This window comes from Styela clava, chromosome 14 (assembly GCF_964204865.1).
Source record: "Styela clava chromosome 14, kaStyClav1.hap1.2, whole genome shotgun sequence".
Classification (NCBI taxonomy): domain Eukaryota; kingdom Metazoa; phylum Chordata; class Ascidiacea; order Stolidobranchia; family Styelidae; genus Styela; species Styela clava.
This window is the reverse complement of record NC_135263.1, coordinates 16,035,754-16,063,724: the sequence shown is the minus strand read 5'-3', so window position 1 is coordinate 16,063,724 and position 27,971 is coordinate 16,035,754. Positions and strand designations below refer to the sequence as shown.

The window sequence follows — 27,971 nt, the reverse complement described above, 5'->3', positions numbered from 1 at the left end:
TTTCAAATGTTTTTCCAATGTTTGAACGCCAAACGCGTCGATTATGAGACCCTTTTAAAAATAATCAATATTTTAACATGCATAACTTGGTAATTGATTTTTATTTTCAACATGGGCCAATCATTCGTATGAATTGCATCGCGCAAAGCATTTCATAAATGCCCTCAATAATGAAAATGGATTATGAGTTACACTAATATATCACTTATTTTGTGGAATATTTTAGTAGTGTTATTCGCTGTTGTAAAAACGAATAAATAATTATCTATTACGTTACTATCCGGACTCTGTATATTTATTCTATAGGAAAGAATCTTTCGCGTTTGAAACTTGATGTATATTTTGGCGCGGAATTCGATGCCGTAACGGACAATTTCAAATTTGAAATAATATCAAGTTACTATATCAACAATGTAGTCGTTGAGTATTTTATATTACGGGTTCTCAAACTTTTAGCATTTTGGGGCTCGTGAAGGTGTTGACTATTATTTACAGAGCTCAACAATAAATTTGACACACAGATTTAACAATTTCACAAACATATCAATGAATAAGTGTCAAAATCTGGTAGCAAGGCGGTAATTAAAAAAATGGCATTATTTATTACAGCGTTTAGATAAATTCATATTAGAATTCACGTTACCGTTGTAAAATTTCATTAATACTGTTACTGCTCCTTTGGACAGTTATTAACCAAGTCAGTGTTTTAATAAGTAAACGAATAGCTCGCGGAGGCACGTGGCTTCTTGCACGGAACTCTGGGGCTCCGTATGTAGCACTTTGAAAACCCATGCTTTAGATCAGTTTTCTCAACCCCCTTTATTATTTTGCGGACATTTTTTGATGTTGCCAAATTAGTCATAAACCCCTTCATAGCACTAGTAGCGCGAAAATAAAACACGTAATGCTCCTATAGATGCCTTCGGGTCCAATTCAGCATACTTTTCCAAATACGTGAAAGTAATATTCGTGTATTTTACAAGAAGCTGTGTCGATACTTGTGTCGAAGAGCTAATCGCATCTCTAATTTGAGATTAGGTCATACTTTGAAATTATTTCCTTCTATTTGTGGGTTGTTAAACGTTATGTACAGCGAGAAGATTTCCATATTAGGAGTCTCCCATCATATTCTCATAAATTTCAGCCGTGTTGTCTCATGCGATTCACCTTTTATGAACTATCTAAATTCAGTTTTGTCTACTGAACAACTATATCGACATAATGTACCATATCGTCAGTGTCTACCACCGTCAACACGAATACGTCATTTTCCTTGTACGAGCAATTTTGGGCTGAGCAAAAAATCCGTACGGTGGCAATTTTTTTTTTAAAATAGGAAACGTTGGGTAAAACAACTGGTTTTGAGAGTCCAGTGAAAATGTATAGAGATACAATAGTAATTAGTCTTCATTCAAAATTCATAGTAAACTTTGATTTATTGGATTTCTGTTTGAAACGGGATAATCAAAGTTGCTGACTTTTAGCACTCTAAAGATGTATCAAACAGTTAATAAGGAGATAGGAAAAACAAATACAAAAAATGTACACACATTGGTCTCTTTCGCGTCAAATAAATCACAGATTGTACTGATATTAAAAATATTATCGACTTGAATGTGCTATGTTACGGTAATGCATCGGGTGTCAAAGTTACTGTTTGCTTATGTATCGCACAGAAAAAGGTTTGAAGTATTTCCTGTAATTTTGTGGGTATTCAAAAATACAAACAATTTACCATGCATTTCGATGTAATAGTAACTCGCGATTTGGTAATAGCAATGGAAAGTGAACAAGGTAAGGAAAGATACACTTATATTGCAATCCGTCCCAAGCTTGGTAATGCCTCAAATATCATCACAAATATTTCCATTACGCATAAAAGGTTAATTTTTGCTCAATATCTGCCGTATTGCTTTGTGATCAAGTATGCACTAGATTTCAATACCTTATTTGTAAGAGGGACTTTGTAGAAGCGGTATTTTGAAAATACACCTAGTGCAAAGATGAGAGCCAGTCTTATATTCAAGATCACGTTATGCGCACTTGCAATCAGTCTATCATGTGGACTCGGCAATCAGCAACAAGTGTGCCAGCGAATATGTGCATTGTTTCTGACGCCAGATAGTCCTGTGACGTCACATGGGAACCAAACTACACAAGGCAGACCCGGTAAACGCGGCGCCCAAGGGTTCAAAGGTGATAAGGGGGATATTGGACCAAAAGGAACCGTTGATTACGAGAGGGTTGATGACATTATTGAAGCAAAAATTTCAGCAGGTAACTACGATTAAAATAGTTTTTTTGTTTTTTTGTTTACGATAAAACCGCTTATATGTTGCCTACGCCTTATCCCGTTCCCTTGTCTAACATCCGTTCCACATACATATTATAATTCGTGAAGACAGAGCTGAGAGTCAAAAATTTAAAACCCGGTTCTCTTTTGTATGGAACTCACTAAAATGTGCTCTTATTTCAGAAAAACATTACGATGTAGGTCCCTACGTACGCTACATTGATACCCTTCACATATAAATCTAATTTATAGGCCAACGCCAAATATAGCCCTAGTCGTCAGCTCAGAACGGAATCGCCCATATCACGATATTTCAAAACTTCATAACCTCTAGGAAGATTCTTCAATTCTTTTCGGCCGGAAAATTTCAATCATACAATATGTGATCACTACCGTGTCTTACACTAACAGCGAGAAATTAGCCATTTAATTTGGTCATTCATTAACGTCCCATATTTGGATAACAAACGTATACTATATAACATGACCTTTTTCGGATAATATATTTCTTTATGCTCGATCAAGACTAGTTTTTCTTCGAGATATGTTCGATCAAGTTTCGTTCGAGTGTAGGGCTATGGTAGAGTGACTCACTCTACGTTGAAACCTCTACCGATGGAAACTAAAAACCCATATATGAATCTCTGCTGACTCTATAACCAAAAGAGTGTGATAATACTTTCTGTTATTTTTTAAGCTACCGAATCTATGAATACCAGAATTGACAAAATGTCGGAAATGATGGATCAAATGAACAGAACTATCAGCATGTTGGTGAAACGAAATTCAGGTTATTTTGAAACAAGCATGTAATGTATCACACACAAAGTGCTTTGGCTGAACTCTGTATTAGCAGTCACTCGAAAGCTATTTAACTGCTATTTGGAAACATGCGTGACCCTAAGCAGGAGATAACATATTTAATCGTCGATGTCCATATCAGAAAATCTTAGCTAATAGTTAGTTTATCAAATCGAAAATATGATTGGGTCCGAAAATATGAGTTACACGCAATTGTATGTCATTTATAAATCCTCGGTATGTATTTATGTGCATAAATTTTATATATACAACAAAAGTATTCTGGAATTCTAAATAATTGTCATGAAAAACTCAGGTCCAAACTAAACAATTTGAATTTGAAGTCAAATCTTGTGATGGCAAGAAAATAAAACAAGTTAGAACCTTGAAAAGTATAAAAAAAAACTTTCGACTTTGATTAACGGTATGCGCTCCCCATCAAAACTGATGTCAGTTCTGTTCAATATTCCGATTACATTTGCAACTTTGTATACACATTCAGTAGTCTGTGCTGCACTTTTTTACAACGGCAAATGCTTTCAAGCCATCTTATACGACGAAAAAGGCGTAACCTTTTTAGATGCTACCAATATGTGCGAGTCAAATGGTTGGGAACTCGCTAATATTTACTCTGAAAACCACTACAATCTTGTGATTGAATATCTTCGCCAAAAATCACGAGATATTTTCATTTGGCTTGGGATGTCGCACGATCCAAATGTAAGTATTATAATACCTGTAAATGGGCAGTAAATGTTGGGCAGACTTGACTCATTGACTCGGTACGAGTCAAGTTTTTCAATGACTCGAGCTATCTGAGAGAAATGATTCGGATTGAATTCGACTAACCATCAACATGACATGTACTGAGACTCGAACAGAAATTTTGACGAATCTTGGAAATGGAGAAAAAATGGATTTACCCTTCCAATTAGTTGCAATTACATTGAAAATATAAAAAAATTCACAACCTCAATGGATCAATAATTTGTCTTCTAAACAAATTTAAAATCATGTACGGTTTAAGACTGGTCACAAATAGTTACATGCGGTCTGCTGAATTGCACTTGATTCTTAAAAATGTTCCAAAGCTATCACCGCCAAAATTGTGTGCCTATGTTTGCGCATTTCTATTTTGTTAACATTTACATTTTTTGCAGACAGGAAACACCTTTCTTTCGAATGGGAACCCTGCACCCTATACGATGTGGCACCGCGGTTATCCGATAAATCTTAATGGTCAAGATTTGATTGGTTTAGTTGTAAACATGAACCCTAAAACAGACGAACAAGGGTTGCACACTGCAGATCATGGATGGCACCGCTTAGGGGCCCTTTGTGAATATTAAGTGTTGCAAGAACGGGATTGTTTAATCATCAATAATAAGTTCATTTCTAATCTATCGAGTCATTGACAAACTTGCTATGAATTGGTCTCTAATACAAGACTCACTTTACGAAGCATTTGAATCGAGATTAGCCTCCATCTTGACTCTGACCAACAGTAATGTTGTAAGACGGTATACGTTCATTAGACTTTTTCTTTGACAAAAGTATTCCACAACAGCAATCATTTGCGGCTATATTCACTGCATTCTGCTTTTGGTATTATTTCTCTAGCTGTAACTATGTAATAAAAACTTATCATGCTTGTAATGTTAATCGTTTTACGGGTGGTAGACCATGGGTTTAGCGGTTCCTGACCTTCTTCTGAAACGACCCAATTTGAAAAAAAATTGTGAAATTATAAACGGCAAATGGTGCTTTTTTCATCCAAATAAAATTGCTAACATAAAAAGGTAACTCTATCCAATTAAAGATTTCTGCTGCGCTATCGCCTCAATGAGTTAAAACTGAGACACATAGAACTAGAGATTCGGATTCGTTGAAAATTTACGAAATTGCGACGCCAGATCCAAAAAATCAAAAATTTCGGCGTATCCAAGCCTCCCTCAAAAGACTATTAAAGAAGGCTTATTAAACTTGATGCTTTTTGATTTTCTGTAACAAATTTTGACTCCTATCATCACCAATGAAAAGTTTGCAATTCCAACTTTGACGAATAGAGTATTTTAACTCCGACTTCGGCGGTATGACACCAGCTCCACGAAAACATGCCAAACAGTCACAGTCCTGTACGAAACAACTCAACCTTCCTTCTACGTCTACGGTGTCGATCAGTACTCTGCTGCTGCTGAGACCGGTAAACTTTACATGCCCGTTTCAAAATGCGTAAGAGAAAACGTATGCTCGACGTATTGTTAGTTTCGAGTGTCATTAGCACAGGTGGGATTCAGCGGGTTCGCGTAACTCTTATTAGTTTTAGATGTTAGACTACCAAATCAAATGAGTAACATGCACCGCAGCTGATGACGAACGTTTTATTTGGCGCTTTGAAAGGGCGCTCCGGAAGTATTCGTACCAAGATTCGTACCAACCTGAACCCTAACCTGGTACACATGATAAGTTCAGATTGTGCGCCACCTTGGTACACATTCTTCGGGAGCACCTTTGAAAGTTATATATATTATATTTATGTAAAGGTATGTCAATATGGCCTAAGTTGTTGCATAATTGCATTTTCTGAGTGAGGGAACATGCTGTCAGTGTGTTCGATACAAAAATGATCCGTTCTTACAATTTTAAATTCCACCAGCGGTCTCAACAATACTTTGACAATATGAAAAGACAAGTGCATTATTTCGTTTGTATTACGTATTTCAATTACGATAGGAACAGGTTAACACAGTTAGACAGTATAGAGCGGACAGGCCAAGAGAGAACTAAACATCTTTCATATGTCAGTGACAGTGGTTATCAACAAGGGTTCCGAAACATTTTTGTGTTCCGTCGATGCATCCCAGAAGTTCCACATTCAAATCTAAGAGTCGTTATTATTATGTGTATATTGTTTGATTATAAACAAACACCTTTTGATAAAATTCTGTTCAACAACTTGTAAGTTTGCTTTATATATTTATATTAGACAATCCAGAATATAAAAGATAATTAAATGCCTCAAGTCTGAGGAATGTTTCATTAGACCACCGCGCCACCAAATAAGTTTGAAAATCACTAATCGCTAGACTCGTGCTATGATCGGCACAAACATAAATACGTCACAGGTACGTAGAATTACATAACTACCAATCCAAACTTGACACATCATAATTTGTTGCAGCAACAAATTGTAATTAAAAAGTTTAAGAAAACGATTAGTAAACAGAGTTCGGAAAATAAAGTTAAAAATATTAAATTTCCGAATTTGTTAAAAGTAAATTCGCCATATTATAGAGCGGAAAAATTATTAGATTCAGCTTTATTATCAAAAGCGGTATTTTCGTGTAGAGTATTATTTCGTTTTTCGGCAGTCACACCATTTCTTTGTGCACCACGCCCATAACACACCCACAAAACAATTAGTAATATTAAAATCACGCCAAGAATAAGACAAACAAACGTTATTTCGGAGGTAGAGCAAAATTAGATTATGTAAAATTTTGAGGTTTTAGGAAAATGTATTTTGTAATTTTCAGATCTAAAGATCAAACCTAAAAGTAGACACAAGGCATCTCCTAAAATCAAAACTGAAACAGACACAGCATTGAAACACAAAGCTAAAGATGTCCCCTGATCCAACATTAATAACGAAAGATCAGAGAAGTTCTTCTCTAAAAAGCTATTTTGGTTTTACTGTGCCGATTTGTGAGCATTTACAATAACTAGACTTACCTTATTATATAAAGAGGTCGGCAGCAACAGTTTCTGTGGTAGCGAGGAAGATTTCCAAGACAATGGCATAATATAGTTGAAACATCGCTTTCAAATAATGTTTTGGTAGTTTACAATCGGAAAAGGAAAGATTTCGTTTCAAATGTTTTTCCAATGTTTGAACGCCAAACGCGTCGATTATGAGACCCTTTTAAAAATAATCAATATTTTAACATGCATAACTTGGTAATTGATTTTTATTTTCAACATGGGCCAATCATTCGTATGAATTGCATCGCGCAAAGCATTTCATAAATGCCCTCAATAATGAAAATGGATTATGAGTTACACTAATATATCACTTATTTTGTGGAATATTTTAGTAGTGTTATTCGCTGTTGTAAAAACGAATAAATAATTATCTATTACGTTACTATCCGGACTCTGTATATTTATTCTATAGGAAAGAATCTTTCGCGTTTGAAACTTGATGTATATTTTGGCGCGGAATTCGATGCCGTAACGGACAATTTCAAATTTGAAATAATATCAAGTTACTATATCAACAATGTAGTCGTTGAGTATTTTATATTACGGGTTCTCAAACTTTTAGCATTTTGGGGCTCGTGAAGCTGTTGACTATTATTTACAGAGCTCAACAATAAATTTGACACACAGATTTAACAATTTCACAAACATATCAATGAATAAGTGTCAAAATCTGGTAGCAAGGCGGTAATTAAAAAAATGGCATTATTTATTACAGCGTTTAGATAAATTCATATTAGAATTCACGTTACCGTTGTAAAATTTCATTAATACTGTTACTGCTCCTTTGGACAGTTATTAACCAAGTCAGTGTTTTAATAAGTAAACGAATAGCTCGCGGAGGCACGTGGCTTCTTGCACGGAACTCTGGGGCTCCGTATGTAGCACTTTGAAAACCCATGCTTTAGATCAGTTTTCTCAACCCCCTTTATTATTTTGCGGACATTTTTTGATGTTGCCAAATTAGTCATAAACCCCTTCATAGCACTAGTAGCGCGAAAATAAAACACGTAATGCTCCTATAGATGCCTTCGGGTCCAATTCAGCATACTTTTCCAAATACGTGAAAGTAATATTCGTGTATTTTACAAGAAGCTGTGTCGATACTTGTGTCGAAGAGCTAATCGCATCTCTAATTTGAGATTAGGTCATACTTTGAAATTATTTCCTTCTATTTGTGGGTTGTTAAACGTTATGTACAGCGAGAAGATTTCCATATTAGGAGTCTCCCATCATATTCTCATAAATTTCAGCCGTGTTGTCTCATGCGATTCACCTTTTATGAACTATCTAAATTCAGTTTTGTCTACTGAAGAACTATATCGACATAATGTACCATATCGTCAGTGTCTACCACCGTCAACACGAATACGTCATTTTCCTTGTACGAGCAATTTTGGGCTGAGCAAAAAATCCGTACGGTGGCAATTTTTTTTTTTAAAATAGGAAACGTTGGGTAAAACAACTGGTTTTGAGAGTCCAGTGAAAATGTATAGAGATACAATAGTAATTAGTCTTCATTCAAAATTCATAGTAAACTTTGATTTATTGGATTTCTGTTTAAAACGGGATAATCAAAGTTGCTGACTTTTAGCACTCTAAAGATGTATCAAACAGTTAATAAGGAGATAGGAAAAACAAATACAAAAAATGTACACACATTGGTCTCTTTCGCGTCAAATAAATCACAGATTGTACTGATATTAAAAATATTATCGACTTGAATGTGCTATGTTACGGTAATGCATCGGGTGTCAAAGTTACTGTTTGCTTATGTATCGCACAGAAAAAGGTTTGAAGTATTTCCTGTAATTTTGTGGGTATTCAAAAATACAAACAATTTACCATGCATTTCGATGTAATAGTAACTCGCGATTTGGTAATAGCAATGGAAAGTGAACAAGGTAAGGAAAGATACACTTATATTGCAATCCGTCCCAAGCTTGGTAATGCCTCAAATATCATCACAAATATTTCCATTACGCATAAAAGGTTAATTTTTGCTCAATATCTGCCGTATTGCTTTGTGATCAAGTATGCACTAGATTTCAATACCTTATTTGTAAGAGGGACTTTGTAGAAGCGGTATTTTGAAAATACACCTAGTGCAAAGATGAGAGCCAGTCTTATATTCAAGATCACGTTATGCGCACTTGCAATCAGTCTATCATGTGGACTCGGCAATCAGCAACAAGTGTGCCAGCGAATATGTGCATTGTTTCTGACGCCAGATAGTCCTGTGACGTCACATGGGAACCAAACTACACAAGGCAGACCCGGTAAACGCGGCGCCCAAGGGTTCAAAGGTGATAAGGGGGATATTGGACCAAAAGGAACCGTTGATTACGAGAGGGTTGATGACATTATTGAAGCAAAAATTTCAGCAGGTAACTACGGTTAAAATAGTTTTTTTGTTTTTTTTGTTTACGATAAAACCGCTTATATGTTGCCTACGCCTTATCCCGTTCCCTTGTCTAACATCCGTTCCACATACATATTATAATTCGTGAAGACAGAGCTGAGAGTCAAAAATTTAAAACCCGGTTCTCTTTTGTATGGAACTCACTAAAATGTGCTCTTATTTCAGAAAAACATTACGATGTAGGTCCCTACGTACGCTACATTGATACCCTTCACATATAAATCTAATTTATAGGCCAACGCCAAATATAGCCCTAGTCGTCAGCTCAGAACGGAATCGCCCATATCACGATATTTCAAAACTTCATAACCTCTAGGAAGATTCTTCAATTCTTTTCGGCCGGAAAATTTCAATCATACAATATGTGATCACTACCGTGTCTTACACTAACAGCGAGAAATTAGCCATTTAATTTGGTCATTCATTAACGTCCCATATTTGGATAACAAACGTATACTATATAACATGACCTTTTTCGGATAATATATTTCTTTATGCTCGATCAAGACTAGTTTTTCTTCGAGATATGTTCGATCAAGTTTCGTTCGAGTGTAGGGCTATGGTAGAGTGACTCACTCTACGTTGAAACCTCTACCGATGGAAACTAAAAACCCATATATGAATCTCTGCTGACTCTATAACCAAAAGAGTGTGATAATACTTTCTGTTATTTTTTAAGCTACCGAATCTATGAATACCAGAATTGACAAAATGTCGGAAATGATGGATCAAATGAACAGAACTATCAGCATGTTGGTGAAACGAAATTCAGGTTATTTTGAAACAAGCATGTAATGTATCACACACAAAGTGCTTTGGCTGAACTCTGTATTAGCAGTCACTCGAAAGCTATTTAACTGCTATTTGGAAACATGCGTGACCCTAAGCAGGAGATAACATATTTAATCGTCGATGTCCATATCAGAAAATCTTAGCTAATAGTTAGTTTATCAAATCGAAAATATGATTGGGTCCGAAAATATGAGTTACACGCAATTGTATGTCATTTATAAATCCTCGGTATGTATTTATGTGCATAAATTTTATATATACAACAAAAGTATTCTGGAATTCTAAATAATTGTCATGAAAAACTCAGGTCCAAACTAAACAATTTGAATTTGAAGTTAAATCTTGTGATGGCAAGAAAATAAAACAAGTTAGAACCTTGAAAAGTATAAAAAAAAACTTTCGACTTTGATTAACGGTATGCGCTCCCCATCAAAACTGATGTCAGTTCTGTTCAATATTCCGATTACATTTGCAACTTTGTATACACATTCAGAAGTCTGTGCTGCACTTTTTTACAACGGCAAATGCTTTCAAGCCATCTTATACGACGAAAAAGGCGTAACCTTTTTAGATGCTACCAATATGTGCGAGTCAAATGGTTGGGAACTCGCTAATATTTACTCTGAAAACCACTACAATCTTGTGATTGAATATCTTCGCCAAAAATCACGAGATATTTTCATTTGGCTTGGGATGTCGCACGATCCAAATGTAAGTATTATAATACCTGTAAATGGGCAGTAAATGTTGGGCAGACTTGACTCATTGACTCGGTACGAGTCAAGTTTTTCAATGACTCGAGCTATCTGAGAGAAATGATTCGGATTGAATTCGACTAACCATCAACATGACATGTACTGAGACTCGAACAGAAATTTTGACGAATCTTGGAAATGGAGAAAAAATGGATTTACCCTTCCAATTAGTTGCAATTACATTGAAAATATAAAAAAAATTTACAACCTCAATGGATCAATAATTTGTCTTCTAAACAAATTTAAAATCATGTACGGTTTAAGACTGGTCACAAATAGTTACATGCGGTCTGCTGAATTGCACTTGATTCTTAAAAATGTTCCAAAGCTATCACCGCCAAAATTGTGTGCCTATGTTTGCGCATTTCTATTTTGTTAACATTTACATTTTTTGCAGACAGGAAACACCTTTCTTTCGAATGGGAACCCTGCACCCTATACGATGTGGCACCGCGGTTATCCGATAAATCTTAATGGTCAAGATTTGATTGGTTTAGTTGTAAACAGGAACCCTAAAACAGACGAACAAGGGTTGCACACTGCAGATCATGGATGGCACCGCTTAGGGGCCCTTTGTGAATATTAAGTGTTGCAAGAACGGGATTGTTTAATCATCAATAATAAGTTCATTTCTAATCTATCGAGTCATTGACAAACTTGCTATGAATTGGTCTCTAATACAAGACTCACTTTACGAAGCATTTGAATCGAGATTAGCCTCCATCTTGACTCTGACCAACAGTAATGTTGTAAGACGGTATACGTTCATTAGACTTTTTCTTTGACAAAAGTATTCCACAACAGCAATCATTTGCGGCTATATTCACTGCATTCTGCTTTTGGTATTATTTCTCTAGCTGTAACTATGTAATAAAAACTTATCATGCTTGTAATGTTAATCGTTTTACGGGTGGTAGACCATGGGTTTAGCGGTTCCTGACCTTCTTCTGAAACGACCCAATTTGAAAAAAAATTGTGAAATTATAAACGGCAAATGGTGCTTTTTTTCATCCAAATAAAATTGCTAACATAAAAAGGTAACTCTATCCAATTAAAGATTTCTGCTGCGCTATCGCCTCAATGAGTTAAAACTGAGACACGTGGAACTAGAGATTCGGATTCGTTGAAAATTTACGAAATTGCGACGCCAGATCCAAAAAATCAAAAATTTCGGCGTATCCAAGCCTCCCTCAAAAGACTATTAAAGAAAGCTTATTAAACTTGTTGCTTTTCGATTTTCTGTAACAAATTTTGACTCCTATCATCACCAATGAAAAGTTTGCAATTCCAACTTTGACGAATAGAGTATTTTAACTCCGACTTCGGCGGTATGACACCAGCTCCACGAAAACATGCCAAACAGTCACAGTCCTGTACGAAACAACTCAACCTTCCTTCTACGTCTACGGTGTCGATCAGTACTCTGCTGCTGCTGAGACCGGTAAACTTTACATGCCCGTTTCAAAATGCGTAAGAGAAAACGTATGCTCGACGTATTGTTAGTTTCGAGTGTCATTAGCACAGGTGGGATTCAGCGGGTTCGCGTAACTCTTATTAGTTTTAGATGTTAGACTACCAAATCAAATGAGTAACATGCACCGCAGCTGATGACGAACGTTTTATTTGGCGCTTTGAAAGGGCGCTCCGGAAGTATTCGTACCAAGATTCGTACCAACCTGAACCCTAACCTGGTACACATGATAAGTTCAGATTGTGCGCCACCTTGGTACACATTCTTCGGGAGCACCTTTGAAAGTTATATATATTATATTTATGTAAAGGTATGTCAATATGGCCTAAGTTGTTGCATAATTGCATTTTCTGAGTGAGGGAACATGCTGTCAGTGTGTTCGATACAAAAATGATCCGTTCTTACAATTTTAAATTCCACCAGCGGTCTCAACAATACTTTGACAATATGAAAAGACAAGTGCATTATTTCGTTTGTATTACGTATTTCAATTACGATAGGAACAGGTTAACACAGTTAGACAGTATAGAGCGGACAGGCCAAGAGAGAACTAAACATCTTTCATATGTCAGTGACAGTGGTTATCAACAAGGGTTCCGAAACATTTTTGTGTTCCGTCGATGCAGCCCAGAAGTTCCACATTCAAATCTAAGAGTCGTTATTATTATGTGTATATTGTTTGATTATAAACAAACACCTTTTGATAAAATTCTGTTCAACAACTTTTAAGTTTGCTTTATATATTTATATTAGACAATCCAGAATATAAAAGATAATTAAATGCCCCAAGTCTGAGGAATGTTTCATTAGACCACCTCGCCACCAAATAAGTTTGAAAATCACTAATCGCTAGACTCGTGCTATGATCGGCACAAACATAAATACGTCACAGGTACGTAGAATTACATAACTACCAATCCAAACTTGACACATCATAATTTGTTGCAGCAACAAATTGTAATTAAAAAGTTTAAGAAAACGATTAGTAAACAGAGTTCGGAAAATAAAGTTAAAAATATTAAATTTCCGAATTTGTTAAAAGTAAATTCGCCATATTATAGAGCGGAAAAATTATTAGATTCAGCTTTATTATCAAAAGCGGTATTTTCGTGTAGAGTATTATTTCGTTTTTCGGCAGTCACACCATTTCTTTGTGCACCACGCCCATAACACACCCACAAAACAATTAGTAATATTAAAATCACGCCAAGAATAAGACAAACAAACGTTATTTCGGAGGTAGAGCAAAATTAGATTATGTAAAATTTTGAGGTTTTAGGAAAATGTATTTTGTAATTTTCAGATCTAAAGATCAAACCTAAAAGTAGACACAAGGCATCCCCTAAAATCAAAACTGAAACAGACACAGCATTGAAACACAAAGCTAAAGATGTCCCCTGATCCAACATTAATAACGAAAGATCAGAGAAGTTCTTCTCTAAAAAGCTATTTTGGTTTTACTGTGCCGATTTGTAAGCATTTACAATAACTAGACTTACCTTATTATATAAAGAGGTCGGCAGCAACAGTTTCTGTGGTAGCGAGGAAGATTTCCAAGACAATGGCATAATATAGTTGAAACATCGCTTTCAAATAATGTTTTGGTAGTTTACAATCGGAAAAGGAAAGATTTCGTTTCAAATGTTTTTCCAATGTTTGAACGCCAAACGCGTCGATTATGAGACCCTTTTAAAAATAATCAATATTTTAACATGCATAACTTGGTAATTGATTTTTATTTTCAACATGGGCCAATCATTCGTATGAATTGCATCGCGCAAAGCATTTCATAAATGCCCTCAATAATGAAAATGGATTATGAGTTACACTAATATATCACTTATTTTGTGGAATATTTTAGTAGTGTTATTCGCTGTTGTAAAAACGAATAAATAATGATCTATTACGTTACTATCCGGACTCTGTATATTTATTCTATAGGAAAGAATCTTTCGCGTTTGAAACTTGATGTATATTTTGGCGCGGAATTCGATGCCGTAACGGACAATTTCAAATTTGAAATAATATCAAGTTACTATATCAACAATGTAGTCGTTGAGTATTTTATATTACGGGTTCTCAAACTTTTAGCATTTTGGGGCTCGTGAAGGTGTTGACTATTATTTACAGAGCTCAACAATAAATTTGACACACAGATTTAACAATTTCACAAACATATCAATGAATAAGTGTCAAAATCTGGTAGCAAGGCGGTAATTAAAAAAATGGCATTATTTATTACAGCGTTTAGATAAATTCATATTAGAATTCACGTTACCGTTGTAAAATTTCATTAATACTGTTACTGCTCCTTTGGACAGTTATTAACCAAGTCAGTGTTTTAATAAGTAAACGAATAGCTCGCGGAGGCACGTGGCTTCTTGCACGGAACTCTGGGGCTCCGTATGTAGCACTTTGAAAACCCATGCTTTAGATCAGTTTTCTCAACCCCCTTTATTATTTTGCGGACATTTTTTGCTGTTGCCAAATTAGTCATAAACCCCTTCATAGCACTAGTAGCGCGAAAATAAAACACGTAATGCTCCTATAGATGCCTTCGGGTCCAATTCAGCATACTTTTCCAAATACGTGAAAGTAATATTCGTGTATTTTACAAGAAGCTGTGTCGATACTTGTGTCGAAGAGCTAATCGCATCTCTAATTTGAGATTAGGTCATACTTTGAAATTATTTCCTTCTATTTGTGGGTTGTTAAACGTTATGTACAGCGAGAAGATTTCCAAATTAGGAGTCTCCCATCATATTCTCATAAATTTCAGCCGTGTTGTCTCATGCGATTCACCTTTTATGAACTATCTAAATTCAGTTTTGTCTACTGAACAACTATATCGACATAATGTACCATATCGTCAGTGTCTACCACCGTCAACACGAATACGTCATTTTCCTTGTACGAGCAATTTTGGGCTGAGCAAAAAATCCGTACGGTGGCAATTTTTTTTTTTAAAATAGGAAACGTTGGGTAAAACAACTGGTTTTGAGAGTCCAGTGAAAATGTATAGAGATACAATAGTAATTAGTCTTCATTCAAAATTCATAGTAAACTTTGATTTATTGGATTTCTGTTTAAAACGGGATAATCAAAGTTGCTGACTTTTAGCACTCTAAAGATGTATCAAACAGTTAATAAGGAGATAGGAAAAACAAATACAAAAAATGTACACACATTGGTCTCTTTCGCGTCAAATAAATCACAGATTGTACTGATATTAAAAATATTATCGACTTGAATGTGCTATGTTACGGTAATGCATCGGGTGTCAAAGTTACTGTTTGCTTATGTATCGCACAGAAAAAGGTTTGAAGTATTTCCTGTAATTTTGTGGGTATTCAAAAATACAAACAATTTACCATGCATTTCGATGTAATAGTAACTCGCGATTTGGTAATAGCAATGGAAAGTGAACAAGGTAAGGAAAGATACACTTATATTGCAATCCGTCCCAAGCTTGGTAATGCCTCAAATATCATCACAAATATTTCCATTACGCATAAAAGGTTAATTTTTGCTCAATATCTGCCGTATTGCTTTGTGATCAAGTATGCACTAGATTTCAATACCTTATTTGTAAGAGGGACTTTGTAGAAGCGGTATTTTGAAAATACACCTAGTGCAAAGATGAGAGCCAGTCTTATATTCAAGATCACGTTATGCGCACTTGCAATCAGTCTATCATGTGGACTCGGCAATCAGCAACAAGTGTGCCAGCGAATATGTGCATTGTTTCTGACGCCAGATAGTCCTGTGACGTCACATGGGAACCAAACTACACAAGGCAGACCCGGTAAACGCGGCGCCCAAGGGTTCAAAGGTGATAAGGGGGATATTGGACCAAAAGGAACCGTTGATTACGAGAGGGTTGATGACATTATTGAAGCAAAAATTTCAGCAGGTAACTACGATTAAAATAGTTTTTTTGTTTTTTTGTTTACGATAAAACCGCTTATATGTTGCCTACGCCTTATCCCGTTCCCTTGTCTAACATCCGTTCCACATACATATTATAATTCGTGAAGACAGAGCTGAGAGTCAAAAATTTAAAACCCGGTTCTCTTTTGTATGGAACTCACTAAAATGTGCTCTTATTTCAGAAAAACATTACGATGTAGGTCCCTACGTACGCTACATTGATACCCTTCACATATAAATCTAATTTATAGGCCAACGCCAAATATAGCCCTAGTCGTCAGCTCAGAACGGAATCGCCCATATCACGATATTTCAAAACTTCATAACCTCTAGGAAGATTCTTCAATTCTTTTCGGCCGGAAAATTTCAATCATACAATATGTGATCACTACCGTGTCTTACACTAACAGCGAGAAATTAGCCATTTAATTTGGTCATTCATTAACGTGCCATATTTGGATAACAAACGTATACTATATAACATGACCTTTTTCGGATAATATATTTCTTTATGCTCGATCAAGACTAGTTTTTCTTCGAGATATGTTCGATCAAGTTTCGTTCGAGTGTAGGGCTATGGTAGAGTGACTCACTCTACGTTGAAACCTCTACCGATGGAAACTAAAAACCCATATATGAATCTCTGCTGACTCTATAACCAAAAGAGTGTGATAATACTTTCTGTTATTTTTTAAGCTACCGAATCTATGAATACCAGAATTGACAAAATGTCGGAAATGATGGATCAAATGAACAGAACTATCAGCATGTTGGTGAAACGAAATTCAGGTTATTTTGAAACAAGCATGTAATGTATCACACACAAAGTGCTTTGGCTGAACTCTGTATTAGCAGTCACTCGAAAGCTATTTAACTGCTATTTGGAAACATGCGTGACCCTAAGCAGGAGATAACATATTTAATCGTCGATGTCCATATCAGAAAATCTTAGCTAATAGTTAGTTTATCAAATCGAAAATATGATTGGGTCCGAAAATATGAGTTACACGCAATTGTATGTCATTTATAAATCCTCGGTATGTATTTATGTGCATAAATTTTATATATACAACAAAAGTATTCTGGAATTCTAAATAATTGTCATGAAAAACTCAGGTCCAAACTAAACAATTTGAATTTGAAGTCAAATCTTGTGATGGCAAGAAAATAAAACAAGTTAGAACCTTGAAAAGTATAAAAAAAAACTTTCGACTTTGATTAACGGTATGCGCTCCCCATCAAAACTGATGTCAGTTCTGTTCAATATTCCGATTACATTTGCAACTTTGTATACACATTCAGAAGTCTGTGCTGCACTTTTTTACAACGGCAAATGCTTTCAAGCCATCTTATACGACGAAAAAGGCGTAACCTTTTTAGATGCTACCAATATGTGCGAGTCAAATGGTTGGGAACTCGCTAATATTTACTCTGAAAACCACTACAATCTTGTGATTGAATATCTTCGCCAAAAATCACGAGATATTTTCATTTGGCTTGGGATGTCGCACGATCCAAATGTAAGTATTATAATACCTGTAAATGGGCAGTAAATGTTGGGCAGACTTGACTCATTGACTCGGTACGAGTCAAGTTTTTCAATGACTCGAGCTATCTGAGAGAAATGATTCGGATTGAATTCGACTAACCATCAACATGACATGTACTGAGACTCGAACAGAAATTTTGACGAATCTTGGAAATGGAGAAAAAATGGATTTACCCTTCCAATTAGTTGCAATTACATTGAAAATATAAAAAAAATTTACAACCTCAATGGATCAATAATTTGTCTAAACAAATTTAAAATCATGTACGGTTTAAGACTGGTCACAAATAGTTACATGCGGTCTGCTGAATTGCACTTGATTCTTAAAAATGTTCCAAAGCTATCACCGCCAAAATTGTGTGCCTATGTTTGCGCATTTCTATTTTGTTAACATTTACATTTTTTGCAGACAGGAAACACCTTTCTTTCGAATGGGAACCCTGCACCCTATACGATGTGGCACCGCGGTTATCCGATAAATCTTAATGGTCAAGATTTGATTGGTTTAGTTGTAAACAGGAACCCTAAAACAGACGAACAAGGGTTGCACACTGCAGATCATGGATGGCACCGCTTAGGGGCCCTTTGTGAATATTAAGTGTTGCAAGAACGGGATTGTTTAATCATCAATAATAAGTTCATTTCTAATCTATCGAGTCATTGACAAACTTGCTATGAATTGGTCTCTAATACAAGACTCACTTTACGAAGCATTTGAATCGAGATTAGCCTCCATCTTGACTCTGACCAACAGTAATGTTGTAAGACGGTATACGTTCCTTAGACTTTTTCTTTGACAAAAGTATTCCACAACAGCAATCATTTGCGGCTATATTCACTGCATTCTGCTTTTGGTATTATTTCTCTAGCTGTAACTATGTAATAAAAACTTATCATGCTTGTAATGTTATTCGTTTTACGGGTGGTAGACTATGGGTTTAGCGGTTCCTGACCTTCTTCTGAAACGACCCAATTTGAAAAAAAATTGTGAAATTATAAACGGCAAATGGTGCTTTTTTCATCCAAATAAAATTGCTAACATAAAAAGGTAACTCTATCCAATTAAAGATTTCTGCTGCGCTATCGCCTCAATGAGTTAAAACTGAGACACATGGAACTAGAGATTCGGATTCGTTGAAAATTTACGAAATTGCGACGCCAGATCCAAAAAATCAAAAATTTCGGCGTATCCAAGCCTCCCTCAAAAGACTATTAAAGAAAGCCTATTAAACTTGATGCTTTTTGATTTTCTGTAACAAATTTTGACTCCTATCATCACCAATGAAAAGTTTGCAATTCCAACTTTGACGAATAGAGTATTTTAACTCCGACTTCGGCGGTATGACACCAGCTCCACGAAAACATGCCAAACAGTCACAGTCCTGTACGAAACAACTCAACCTTCCTTCTACGTCTACGGTGTCGATCAGTACTCTGCTGCTGCTGAGACCGGTAAACTTTACATGCCCGTTTCAAAATGCGTAAGAGAAAACGTATGCTCGACGTATTGTTAGTTTCGAGTGTCATTAGCACAGGTGGGATTCAGCGGGTTCGCGTAACTCTTATTAGTTTTAGATGTTAGACTACCAAATCAAATGAGTAACATGCACCGCAGCTGATGACGAACGTTTTATTTGGCGCTTTGAAAGGGCGCTCCGGAAGTATTCGTACCAAGATTCGTACCAACCTGAACCCTAACCTGGTACACATGATAAGTTCAGATTGTGCGCCACCTTGGTACACATTCTTCGGGAGCACCTTTGAAAGTTATATATATTATATTTATGTAAAGGTATGTCAATATGGCCTAAGTTGTTGCATAATTGCATTTTCTGAGTGAGGGAACATGCTGTCAGTGTGTTCGATACAAAAATGATCCGTTCTTACAATTTTAAATTCCACCAGCGGTCTCAACAATACTTTGACAATATGAAAAGACAAGTGCATTATTTCGTTTGTATTACGTATTTCAATTACGATAGGAACAGGTTAACACAGTTAGACAGTATAGAGCGGACAGGCCAAGAGAGAACTAAACATCTTTCATATGTCAGTGACAGTGGTTATCAACAAGGGTTCCGAAACATTTTTGTGTTCCGTCGATGCAGCCCAGAAGTTCCACATTCAAATCTAAGAGTCGTTATTATTATGTGTATATTGTTTGATTATAAACAAACACCTTTTGATAAAATTCTGTTCAAGAACTTTTAAGTTTGCTTTATATATTTATATTAGACAATCCAGAATATAAAAGATAATTAAATGCCTCAAGTCTGAGGAATGTTTCATTAGACCACCGCGCCACCAAATAAGTTTGAAAATCACTAATCGCTAGACTCGTGCTATGATCGGCACAAACATAAATACGTCACAGGTACGTAGAATTACATAACTACCAATCCAAACTTGACACATCATAATTTGTTGCAGCAACAAATTGTAATTAAAAAGTTTAAGAAAACGATTAGTAAACAGAGTTCGGAAAATAAAGTTAAAAATATTAAATTTCCGAATTTGTTAAAAGTAAATTCGCCATATTATAGAGCGGAAAAATTATTAGATTCAGCTTTATTATCAAAAGCGGTATTTTCGTGTAGAGTATTATTTCGTTTTTCGGCAGTCACACCATTTCTTCGTGCACCACGCCCATAACACACCCACAAAACAATTAGTAATATTAAAATCACGCCAAGAATAAGACAAACAAACGTTATTTCGGAGGTAGAGCAAAATTAGATTATGTAAAATTTTGAGGTTTTAGGAAAATGTATTTTGTAATTTTCAGATCTAAAGATCAAACCTAAAAGTAGACACAAGGCATCTCCTAAAATCAAAACTGAAACAGACACAGCATTGAAACACAAAGCTAAAGATGTCCCCTGATCCAACATTAATAACGAAAGATCAGAGAAGTTCTTCTCTAAAAAGCTATTTTGGTTTTACTGTGCCGATTTGTAAGCATTTACAATAACTAGACTTACCTTATTATATAAAGAGGTCGGCAGCAACAGTTTCTGTGGTAGCGAGGAAGATTTCCAAGACAATGGCATAATATAGTTGAAACATCGCTTTCAAATAATGTTTTGGTAGTTTACAATCGGAAAAGGAAAGATTTCGTTTCAAATGTTTCTCCAATGTTTGAACGCCAAACGCGTCGATTATGAGACCCTTTTAAAATAATCAATATTTTAACATGCATAACTTGGTAATTGATTTTTATTTTCAACATGGGCCAATCATTCGTATGAATTGCATCGCGCAAAGCATTTCATAAATGCCCTCAATAATGAAAATGGATTATGAGTTACACTAATATATCACTTATTTTGTGGAATATTTTAGTAGTGTTATTCGCTGTTGTAAAAACGAATAAATAATTATCTATTGCGTTACTATCCGGACTCTGTATATTTATTCTATAGGAAAGAATCTTTCGCGTTTGAAACTTGATGTATATTTTGGCGCGGAATTCGATGCCGTAACGGACAATTTCAAATTTGAAATAATATCAAGTTACTATATCAACAATGTAGTCGTTGAGTATTTTATATTACGGGTTCTCAAACTTTTAGCATTTTGGGGCTCGTGAAGCTGTTGACTATTATTTACAGAGCTCAACAATAAATTTGACACACAGATTTAACAATTTCACAAACATATCAATGAATAAGTGTCAAAATCTGGTAGCAAGGCGGTAATTAAAAAAATGGCATTATTTATTACAGCGTTTAGATAAATTCATATTAGAATTCACGTTACCGTTGTAAAATTTCATTAATACTGTTACTGCTCCTTTGGACAGTTATTAACCAAGTCAGTGTTTTAATAAGTAAACGAATAGCTCGCGGAGGCACGTGGCTTCTTGCACGGAACTCTGGGGCTCCGTATGTAGCACTTTGAAAACCCATGCTTTAGATCAGTTTTCTCAACCCCCTTTATTATTTTGCGGACATTTTTTGATGTTGCCAAATTAGTCATAAACCCCTTCATAGCACTAGTAGCGCGAAAATAAAACACGTAATGCTCCTATAGATGCCTTCGGGTCCAATTCAGCATACCTTTCCAAATACGTGAAAGTAATATTCGTGTATTTTACAAGAAGCTGTGTCGATACTTGTGTCGAAGAGCTAATCGCATCTCTAATTTGAGATTAGGTCATACTTTGAAATTATTTCCTTCTATTTGTGGGTTGTTAAACGTTATGTACAGCGAGAAGATTTCCATATTAGGAGTCTCCCATCATATTCTCATAAATTTCAGCCGTGTTGTCTCATGCGATTCACCTTTTATGAACTATCTAAATTCAGTTTTGTCTACTGAACAACTATATCGACATAATGTACCATATCGTCAGTGTCTACCACCGTCAACACGAATACGTCATTTTCCTTGTACGAGCAATTTTGGGCTGAGCAAAAAATCCGTACGGTGGCAATTTTTTTTTTTAAAATAGGAAACGTTGGGTAAAACAACTGGTTTTGAGAGTCCAGTGAAAATGTATAGAGATACAATAGTAATTAGTCTTCATTCAAAATTCATAGTAAACTTTGATTTATTGGATTTCTGTTTAAAACGGGATAATCAAAGTTGCTGACTTTTAGCACTCTAAAGATGTATCAAACAGTTAATAAGGAGATAGGAAAAACAAATACAAAAAATGTACACACATTGGTCTCTTTCGCGTCAAATAAATCACAGATTGTACTGATATTAAAAATATTATCGACTTGAATGTGCTATGTTACGGTAATGCATCGGGTGTCAAAGTTACTGTTTGCTTATGTATCGCACAGAAAAAGGTTTGAAGTATTTCCTGTAATTTTGTGGGTATTCAAAAATACAAACAATTTACCATGCATTTCGATGTAATAGTAACTCGCGATTTGGTAATAGCAATGGAAAGTGAACAAGGTAAGGAAAGATACACTTATATTGCAATCCGTCCCAAGCTTGGTAATGCCTCAAATATCATCACAAATATTTCCATTACGCATAAAAGGTTAATTTTTGCTCAATATCTGCCGTATTGCTTTGTGATCAAGTATGCACTAGATTTCAATACCTTATTTGTAAGAGGGACTTTGTAGAAGCGGTATTTTGAAAATACACCTAGTGCAAAGATGAGAGCCAGTCTTATATTCAAGATCACGTTATGCGCACTTGCAATCAGTCTATCATGTGGACTCGGCAATCAGCAACAAGTGTGCCAGCGAATATGTGCATTGTTTCTGACGCCAGATAGTCCTGTGACGTCACATGGGAACCAAACTACACAAGGCAGACCCGGTAAACGCGGCACCCAAGGGTTCAAAGGTGATAAGGGGGATATTGGACCAAAAGGAACCGTTGATTACGAGAGGGTTGATGACATTATTGAAGCAAAAATTTCAGCAGGTAACTACGATTAAAATAGTTTTTTTGTTTTTTTGTTTACGATAAAACCGCTTATATGTTGCCTACGCCTTATCCCGTTCCCTTGTCTAACATCCGTTCCACATACATATTATAATTCGTGAAGACAGAGCTGAGAGTCAAAAATTTAAAACCCGGTTCTCTTTTGTATGGAACTCACTAAAATGTGCTCTTATTTCAGAAAAACATTACGATGTAGGTCCCTACGTACGCTACATTGATACCCTTCACATATAAATCTAATTTATAGGCCAACGCCAAATATAGCCCTAGTCGTCAGCTCAGAACGGAATCGCCCATATCACGATATTTCAAAACTTCATAACCTCTAGGAAGATTCTTCAATTCTTTTCGGCCGGAAAATTTCAATCATACAATATGTGATCACTACCGTGTCTTACACTAACAGCGAGAAATTAGCCATTTAATTTGGTCATTCATTAACGTCCCATATTTGGATAACAAACGTATACTATATAACATGACCTTTTTCGGATAATATATTTCTTTATGCTCGATCAAGACTAGTTTTTCTTCGAGATATGTTCGATCAAGTTTCGTTCGAGTGTAGGGCTATGGTAGAGTGACTCACTCTACGTTGAAACCTCTACCGATGGAAACTAAAAACCCATATATGAATCTCTGCTGACTCTATAACCAAAAGAGTGTGATAATACTTTCTGTTATTTTTTAAGCTACCGAATCTATGAATACCAGAATTGACAAAATGTCGGAAATGATGGATCAAATGAACAGAACTATCAGCATGTTGGTGAAACGAAATTCAGGTTATTTTGAAACAAGCATGTAATGTATCACACACAAAGTGCTTTGGCTGAACTCTGTATTAGCAGTCACTCGAAAGCTATTTAACTGCTATTTGGAAACATGCGTGACCCTAAGCAGGAGATAACATATTTAATCGTCGATGTCCATATCAGAAAATCTTAGCTAATAGTTAGTTTATCAAATCGAAAATATGATTGGGTCCGAAAATATGAGTTACACGCAATTGTATGTCATTTATAAATCCTCGGTATGTATTTATGTGCATAAATTTTATATATACAACAAAAGTATTCTGGAATTCTAAATAATTGTCATGAAAAACTCAGGTCCAAACTAAACAATTTGAATTTGAAGTCAAATCTTGTGATGGCAAGAAAATAAAACAAGTTAGAACCTTGAAAAGTATAAAAAAAAACTTTCGACTTTGATTAACGGTATGCGCTCCCCATCAAAACTGATGTCAGTTCTGTTCAATATTCCGATTACATTTGCAACTTTGTATACACATTCAGAAGTCTGTGCTGCACTTTTTTACAACGGCAAATGCTTTCAAGCCATCTTATACGACGAAAAAGGCGTAACCTTTTTAGATGCTACCAATATGTGCGAGTCAAATGGTTGGGAACTCGCTAATATTTACTCTGAAAACCACTACAATCTTGTGATTGAATATCTTCGCCAAAAATCACGAGATATTTTCATTTGGCTTGGGATGTCGCACGATCCAAATGTAAGTATTATAATACCTGTAAATGGGCAGTAAATGTTGGGCAGACTTGACTCATTGACTCGGTACGAGTCAAGTTTTTCAATGACTCGAGCTATCTGAGAGAAATGATTCGGATTGAATTCGACTAACCATCAACATGACATGTACTGAGACTCGAACAGAAATTTTGACGAATCTTGGAAATGGAGAAAAAATGGATTTACCCTTCCAATTAGTTGCAATTACATTGAAAATATAAAAAAAATTCACAACCTCAATGGATCAATAATTTGTCTTCTAAACAAATTTAAAATCATGTACGGTTTAAGACTGGTCACAAATAGTTACATGCGGTCTGCTGAATTGCACTTGATTCTTAAAAATGTTCCAAAGCTATCACCGCCAAAATTGTGTGCCTATGTTTGCGCATTTCTATTTTGTTAACATTTACATTTTTTGCAGACAGGAAACACCTTTCTTTCGAATGGGAACCCTGCACCCTATACGATGTGGCACCGCGGTTATCCGATAAATCTTAATGGTCAAGATTTGATTGGTTTAGTTGTAAACATGAACCCTAAAACAGACGAACAAGGGTTGCACACTGCAGATCATGGATGGCGCCGCTTAGGGGCCCTTTGTGAATATTAAGTGTTGCAAGAACGGGATTGTTTAATCATCAATAATAAGTTCATTTCTAATCTATCGAGTCATTGACAAACTTGCTATGAATTGGTCTCTAATACAAGACTCACTTTACGAAGCATTTAAATCGAGATTAGCCTCCATCTTGACTCTGACCAACAGTAATGTTGTAAGACGGTATACGTTCATTAGACTTTTTCTTTGACAAAAGTATTCCACAACAGCAATCATTTGCGGCTATATTCACTGCATTCTGCTTTTGGTATTATTTCTCTAGCTGTAACTATGTAATAAAAACTTATCATGCTTGTAATGTTAATCGTTTTACGGGTGGTAGACCATGGGTTTAGCGGTTCCTGACCTTCTTCTGAAACGACCCAATTTGAAAAAAAAATTGTGAAATTATAAACGGCAAATGGTGCTTTTTTCATCCAAATAAAATTGCTAACATAAAAAGGTAACTCTATCCAATTAAAGATTTCTGCTGCGCTATCGCCTCAATGAGTTAAAACTGAGACACATGGAACTAGAGATTCGGATTCGTTGAAAATTTACGAAATTGCGACGCCAGATCCAAAAAATCAAAAATTTCGGCGTATCCAAGCCTCCCTCAAAAGACTATTAAAGAAAGCTTATTAAACTTGATGCTTTTTGATTTTTTGTAACAAATTTTGACTCCTATCATCACCAATGAAAAGTTTGCAATTCCAACTTTGACGAATAGAGTATTTTAACTCCGACTTCGGCGGTATGACACCAGCTCCACGAAAACATGCCAAACAGTCACAGTCCTGTACGAAACAACTCAACCTTCCTTCTACGTCTACGGTGTCGATCAGTACTCTGCTGCTGCTGAGACCGGTAAACTTTACATGCCCGTTTCAAAATGCGTAAGAGAAAACGTATGCTCGACGTATTGTTAGTTTCGAGTGTCATTAGCACAGGTGGGATTCAGCGGGTTCGCGTAACTCTTATTAGTTTTAGATGTTAGACTACCAAATCAAATGAGTAACATGCACCGCAGCTGATGACGAACGTTTTATTTGGCGCTTTGAAAGGGCGCTCCGGAAGTATTCGTACCAAGATTCGTACCAACCTGAACCCTAACCTGGTACACATGATAAGTTCAGATTGTGCGCCACCTTGGTACACATTCTTCGGGAGCACCTTTGAAAGTTATATATATTATATTTATGTAAAGGTATGTCAATATGGCCTAAGTTGTTGCATAATTGCATTTTCTGAGTGAGGGAACATGCTGTCAGTGTGTTCGATACAAAAATGATCCGTTCTTACAATTTTAAATTCCACCAGCGGTCTCAACAATACTTTGACAATATGAAAAGACAAGTGCATTATTTCGTTTGTATTACGTATTTCAATTACGATAGGAACAGGTTAACACAGTTAGACAGTATAGAGCGGACAGGCCAAGAGAGAACTAAACATCTTTCATATGTCAGTGACAGTGGTTATCAACAAGGGTTCCGAAACATTTTTGTGTTCCGTCGATGCAGCCCAGAAGTTCCACATTCAAATCTAAGAGTCGTTATTATTATGTGTATATTGTTTGATTATAAACAAACACCTTTTGATAAAATTCTGTTCAACAACTTTTAAGTTTGCTTTATATATTTATATTAGACAATCCAGAATATAAAAGATAATTAAATGCCTCAAGTCTGAGGAATGTTTCATTAGACCACCGCGCCACCAAATAAGTTTGAAAATCACTAATCGCTAGACTCGTGCTATGATCGGCACAAACATAAATACGTCACAGGTACGTAGAATTACATAACTACCAATCCAAACTTGACACATCATAATTTGTTGCAGCAACAAATTGTAATTAAAAAGTTTAAGAAAACGATTAGTAAACAGAGTTCGGAAAATAAAGTTAAAAATATTAAATTTCCGAATTTGTTAAAAGTAAATTCGCCATATTATAGAGCGGAAAAATTATTAGATTCAGCTTTATTATCAAAAGCGGTATTTTCGTGTAGAGTATTATTTCGTTTTTCGGCAGTCACACCATTTCTTCGTGCACCACGCCCATAACACACCCACAAAACAATTAGTAATATTAAAATCACGCCAAGAATAAGACAAACAAACGTTATTTCGGAGGTAGAGCAAAATTAGATTATGTAAAATTTTGAGGTTTTAGGAAAATGTATTTTGTAATTTTCAGATCTAAAGATCAAACCTAAAAGTAGACACAAGGCATCTCCTAAAATCAAAACTGAAACAGACACAGCATTGAAACACAAAGCTAAAGATGTCCCCTGATCCAACATTAATAACGAAAGATCAGAGAAGTTCTTCTCTAAAAAGCTATTTTGGTTTTACTGTGCCGATTTGTAAGCATTTACAATAACTAGACTTACCTTATTATATAAAGAGGTCGGCAGCAACAGTTTCTGTGGTAGCGAGGAAGATTTCCAAGACAATGGCATAATATAGTTGAAACATCGCTTTCAAATAATGTTTTGGTAGTTTACAATCGGAAAAGGAAAGATTTCGTTTCAAATGTTTCTCCAATGTTTGAACGCCAAACGCGTCGATTATGAGACCCTTTTAAAAATAATCAATATTTTAACATGCATAACTTGGTAATTGATTTTTATTTTCAACATGGGCC

The 27,971-nt window shown here is 35.6% G+C and overlaps 4 protein-coding genes and 1 long non-coding RNA gene across 11 annotated transcripts; 4 read left to right on the top strand and 1 right to left on the bottom strand.

Moving 5' to 3' along the window:
* Positions 1-36: 36 nt before the first annotated feature.
* Positions 37-27,859, bottom strand: LOC144432082 (uncharacterized). 2 transcript variants are annotated; one of them, XR_013480359.1, is made up of 5 exons: positions 27,718-27,859; positions 20,754-20,940; positions 13,793-13,979; positions 6,827-7,013; positions 37-51 (listed from the first exon to the last, which is right to left on the bottom strand). It is a non-coding gene; the product is annotated as an uncharacterized LOC144432082 (long non-coding RNA). The 2 variants fall into 2 exon arrangements; XR_013480360.1 differs by lacking the exon at positions 37-51 and adding an exon at positions 5,273-5,975.
* Positions 1,777-4,750, top strand: LOC120335161 (uncharacterized). Of its 3 annotated transcripts, none has more exons than XM_039402655.2 (4): positions 1,777-2,277; positions 2,991-3,083; positions 3,597-3,814; positions 4,255-4,750. In XM_039402655.2, the coding sequence occupies exons 1-4, from the start codon at positions 2,004-2,006 to the stop codon at positions 4,441-4,443; spliced, it is 774 nt and encodes a 257-aa protein (XP_039258589.2). In that variant the 5' UTR covers positions 1,777-2,003; the 3' UTR covers positions 4,444-4,750. The 3 variants fall into 3 exon arrangements, with proteins under 3 accessions (XP_039258589.2, XP_077976106.1, XP_077976107.1); XM_078119980.1 differs by having other exon boundaries at positions 1,778-2,277; positions 3,600-3,814; XM_078119981.1 differs by having other exon boundaries at positions 1,779-2,277; positions 3,675-3,814.
* On the top strand, positions 8,837-11,715 carry LOC144431996 (uncharacterized). Of its 2 annotated transcripts, none has more exons than XM_078119967.1 (4): positions 8,837-9,240; positions 9,955-10,047; positions 10,639-10,778; positions 11,220-11,715. In XM_078119967.1, exons 1-4 carry the CDS (start codon positions 8,967-8,969, stop codon positions 11,406-11,408), a joined length of 696 nt encoding a protein of 231 aa, XP_077976093.1. In that variant the 5' UTR covers positions 8,837-8,966; the 3' UTR covers positions 11,409-11,715. The 2 variants fall into 2 exon arrangements, with proteins under 2 accessions (XP_077976093.1, XP_077976092.1); XM_078119966.1 differs by having other exon boundaries at positions 8,851-9,240; positions 10,561-10,778.
* Positions 15,802-18,669, top strand: LOC144432006 (uncharacterized). Of its 2 annotated transcripts, none has more exons than XM_078119994.1 (4): positions 15,802-16,206; positions 16,920-17,012; positions 17,604-17,743; positions 18,182-18,669. In XM_078119994.1, exons 1-4 carry the CDS (start codon positions 15,933-15,935, stop codon positions 18,368-18,370), a joined length of 696 nt encoding a protein of 231 aa, XP_077976120.1. In that variant the 5' UTR covers positions 15,802-15,932; the 3' UTR covers positions 18,371-18,669. The 2 variants fall into 2 exon arrangements, with proteins under 2 accessions (XP_077976120.1, XP_077976119.1); XM_078119993.1 differs by having other exon boundaries at positions 15,817-16,206; positions 17,526-17,743; positions 18,182-18,661.
* Positions 22,751-25,634, top strand: LOC144432002 (uncharacterized). Of its 2 annotated transcripts, none has more exons than XM_078119985.1 (4): positions 22,751-23,166; positions 23,880-23,972; positions 24,564-24,703; positions 25,145-25,634. In XM_078119985.1, the coding sequence occupies exons 1-4, from the start codon at positions 22,893-22,895 to the stop codon at positions 25,331-25,333; spliced, it is 696 nt and encodes a 231-aa protein (XP_077976111.1). In that variant the 5' UTR covers positions 22,751-22,892; the 3' UTR covers positions 25,334-25,634. The 2 variants fall into 2 exon arrangements, with proteins under 2 accessions (XP_077976111.1, XP_077976110.1); XM_078119984.1 differs by having other exon boundaries at positions 22,773-23,166; positions 24,486-24,703.
* Positions 27,860-27,971: the final 112 nt, after the last annotated feature.

Bases quoted from the DNA above. Each gene is read 5' to 3' on its own strand.
- LOC144432006 (XM_078119993.1), top strand. From the start codon at position 15,933: ATGAGAGCCAGTCTTATATTCAAGATCACGTTATGCGCACTTGCAATC. The intron at 16,207-16,919 runs GTAACTACGATT...TTATTTTTTAAG, and splicing joins TGAAGCAAAAATTTCAGCAG to CTACCGAATCTATGAATACC. The intron at 17,744-18,181 runs GTAAGTATTATA...CATTTTTTGCAG, and splicing joins GGATGTCGCACGATCCAAAT to ACAGGAAACACCTTTCTTTC.
- LOC144431996 (XM_078119966.1), top strand. From the start codon at position 8,967: ATGAGAGCCAGTCTTATATTCAAGATCACGTTATGCGCACTTGCAATC. The intron at 9,241-9,954 runs GTAACTACGGTT...TTATTTTTTAAG, and splicing joins TGAAGCAAAAATTTCAGCAG to CTACCGAATCTATGAATACC. The intron at 10,048-10,560 runs GTTATTTTGAAA...ATACACATTCAG, and splicing joins GTTGGTGAAACGAAATTCAG to AAGTCTGTGCTGCACTTTTT.
- LOC120335161 (XM_039402655.2), top strand. From the start codon at position 2,004: ATGAGAGCCAGTCTTATATTCAAGATCACGTTATGCGCACTTGCAATC. The intron at 3,084-3,596 runs GTTATTTTGAAA...ATACACATTCAG, and splicing joins GTTGGTGAAACGAAATTCAG to TAGTCTGTGCTGCACTTTTT. The intron at 3,815-4,254 runs GTAAGTATTATA...CATTTTTTGCAG, and splicing joins GGATGTCGCACGATCCAAAT to ACAGGAAACACCTTTCTTTC.
- LOC144432002 (XM_078119984.1), top strand. From the start codon at position 22,893: ATGAGAGCCAGTCTTATATTCAAGATCACGTTATGCGCACTTGCAATC. The intron at 23,167-23,879 runs GTAACTACGATT...TTATTTTTTAAG, and splicing joins TGAAGCAAAAATTTCAGCAG to CTACCGAATCTATGAATACC. The intron at 24,704-25,144 runs GTAAGTATTATA...CATTTTTTGCAG, and splicing joins GGATGTCGCACGATCCAAAT to ACAGGAAACACCTTTCTTTC.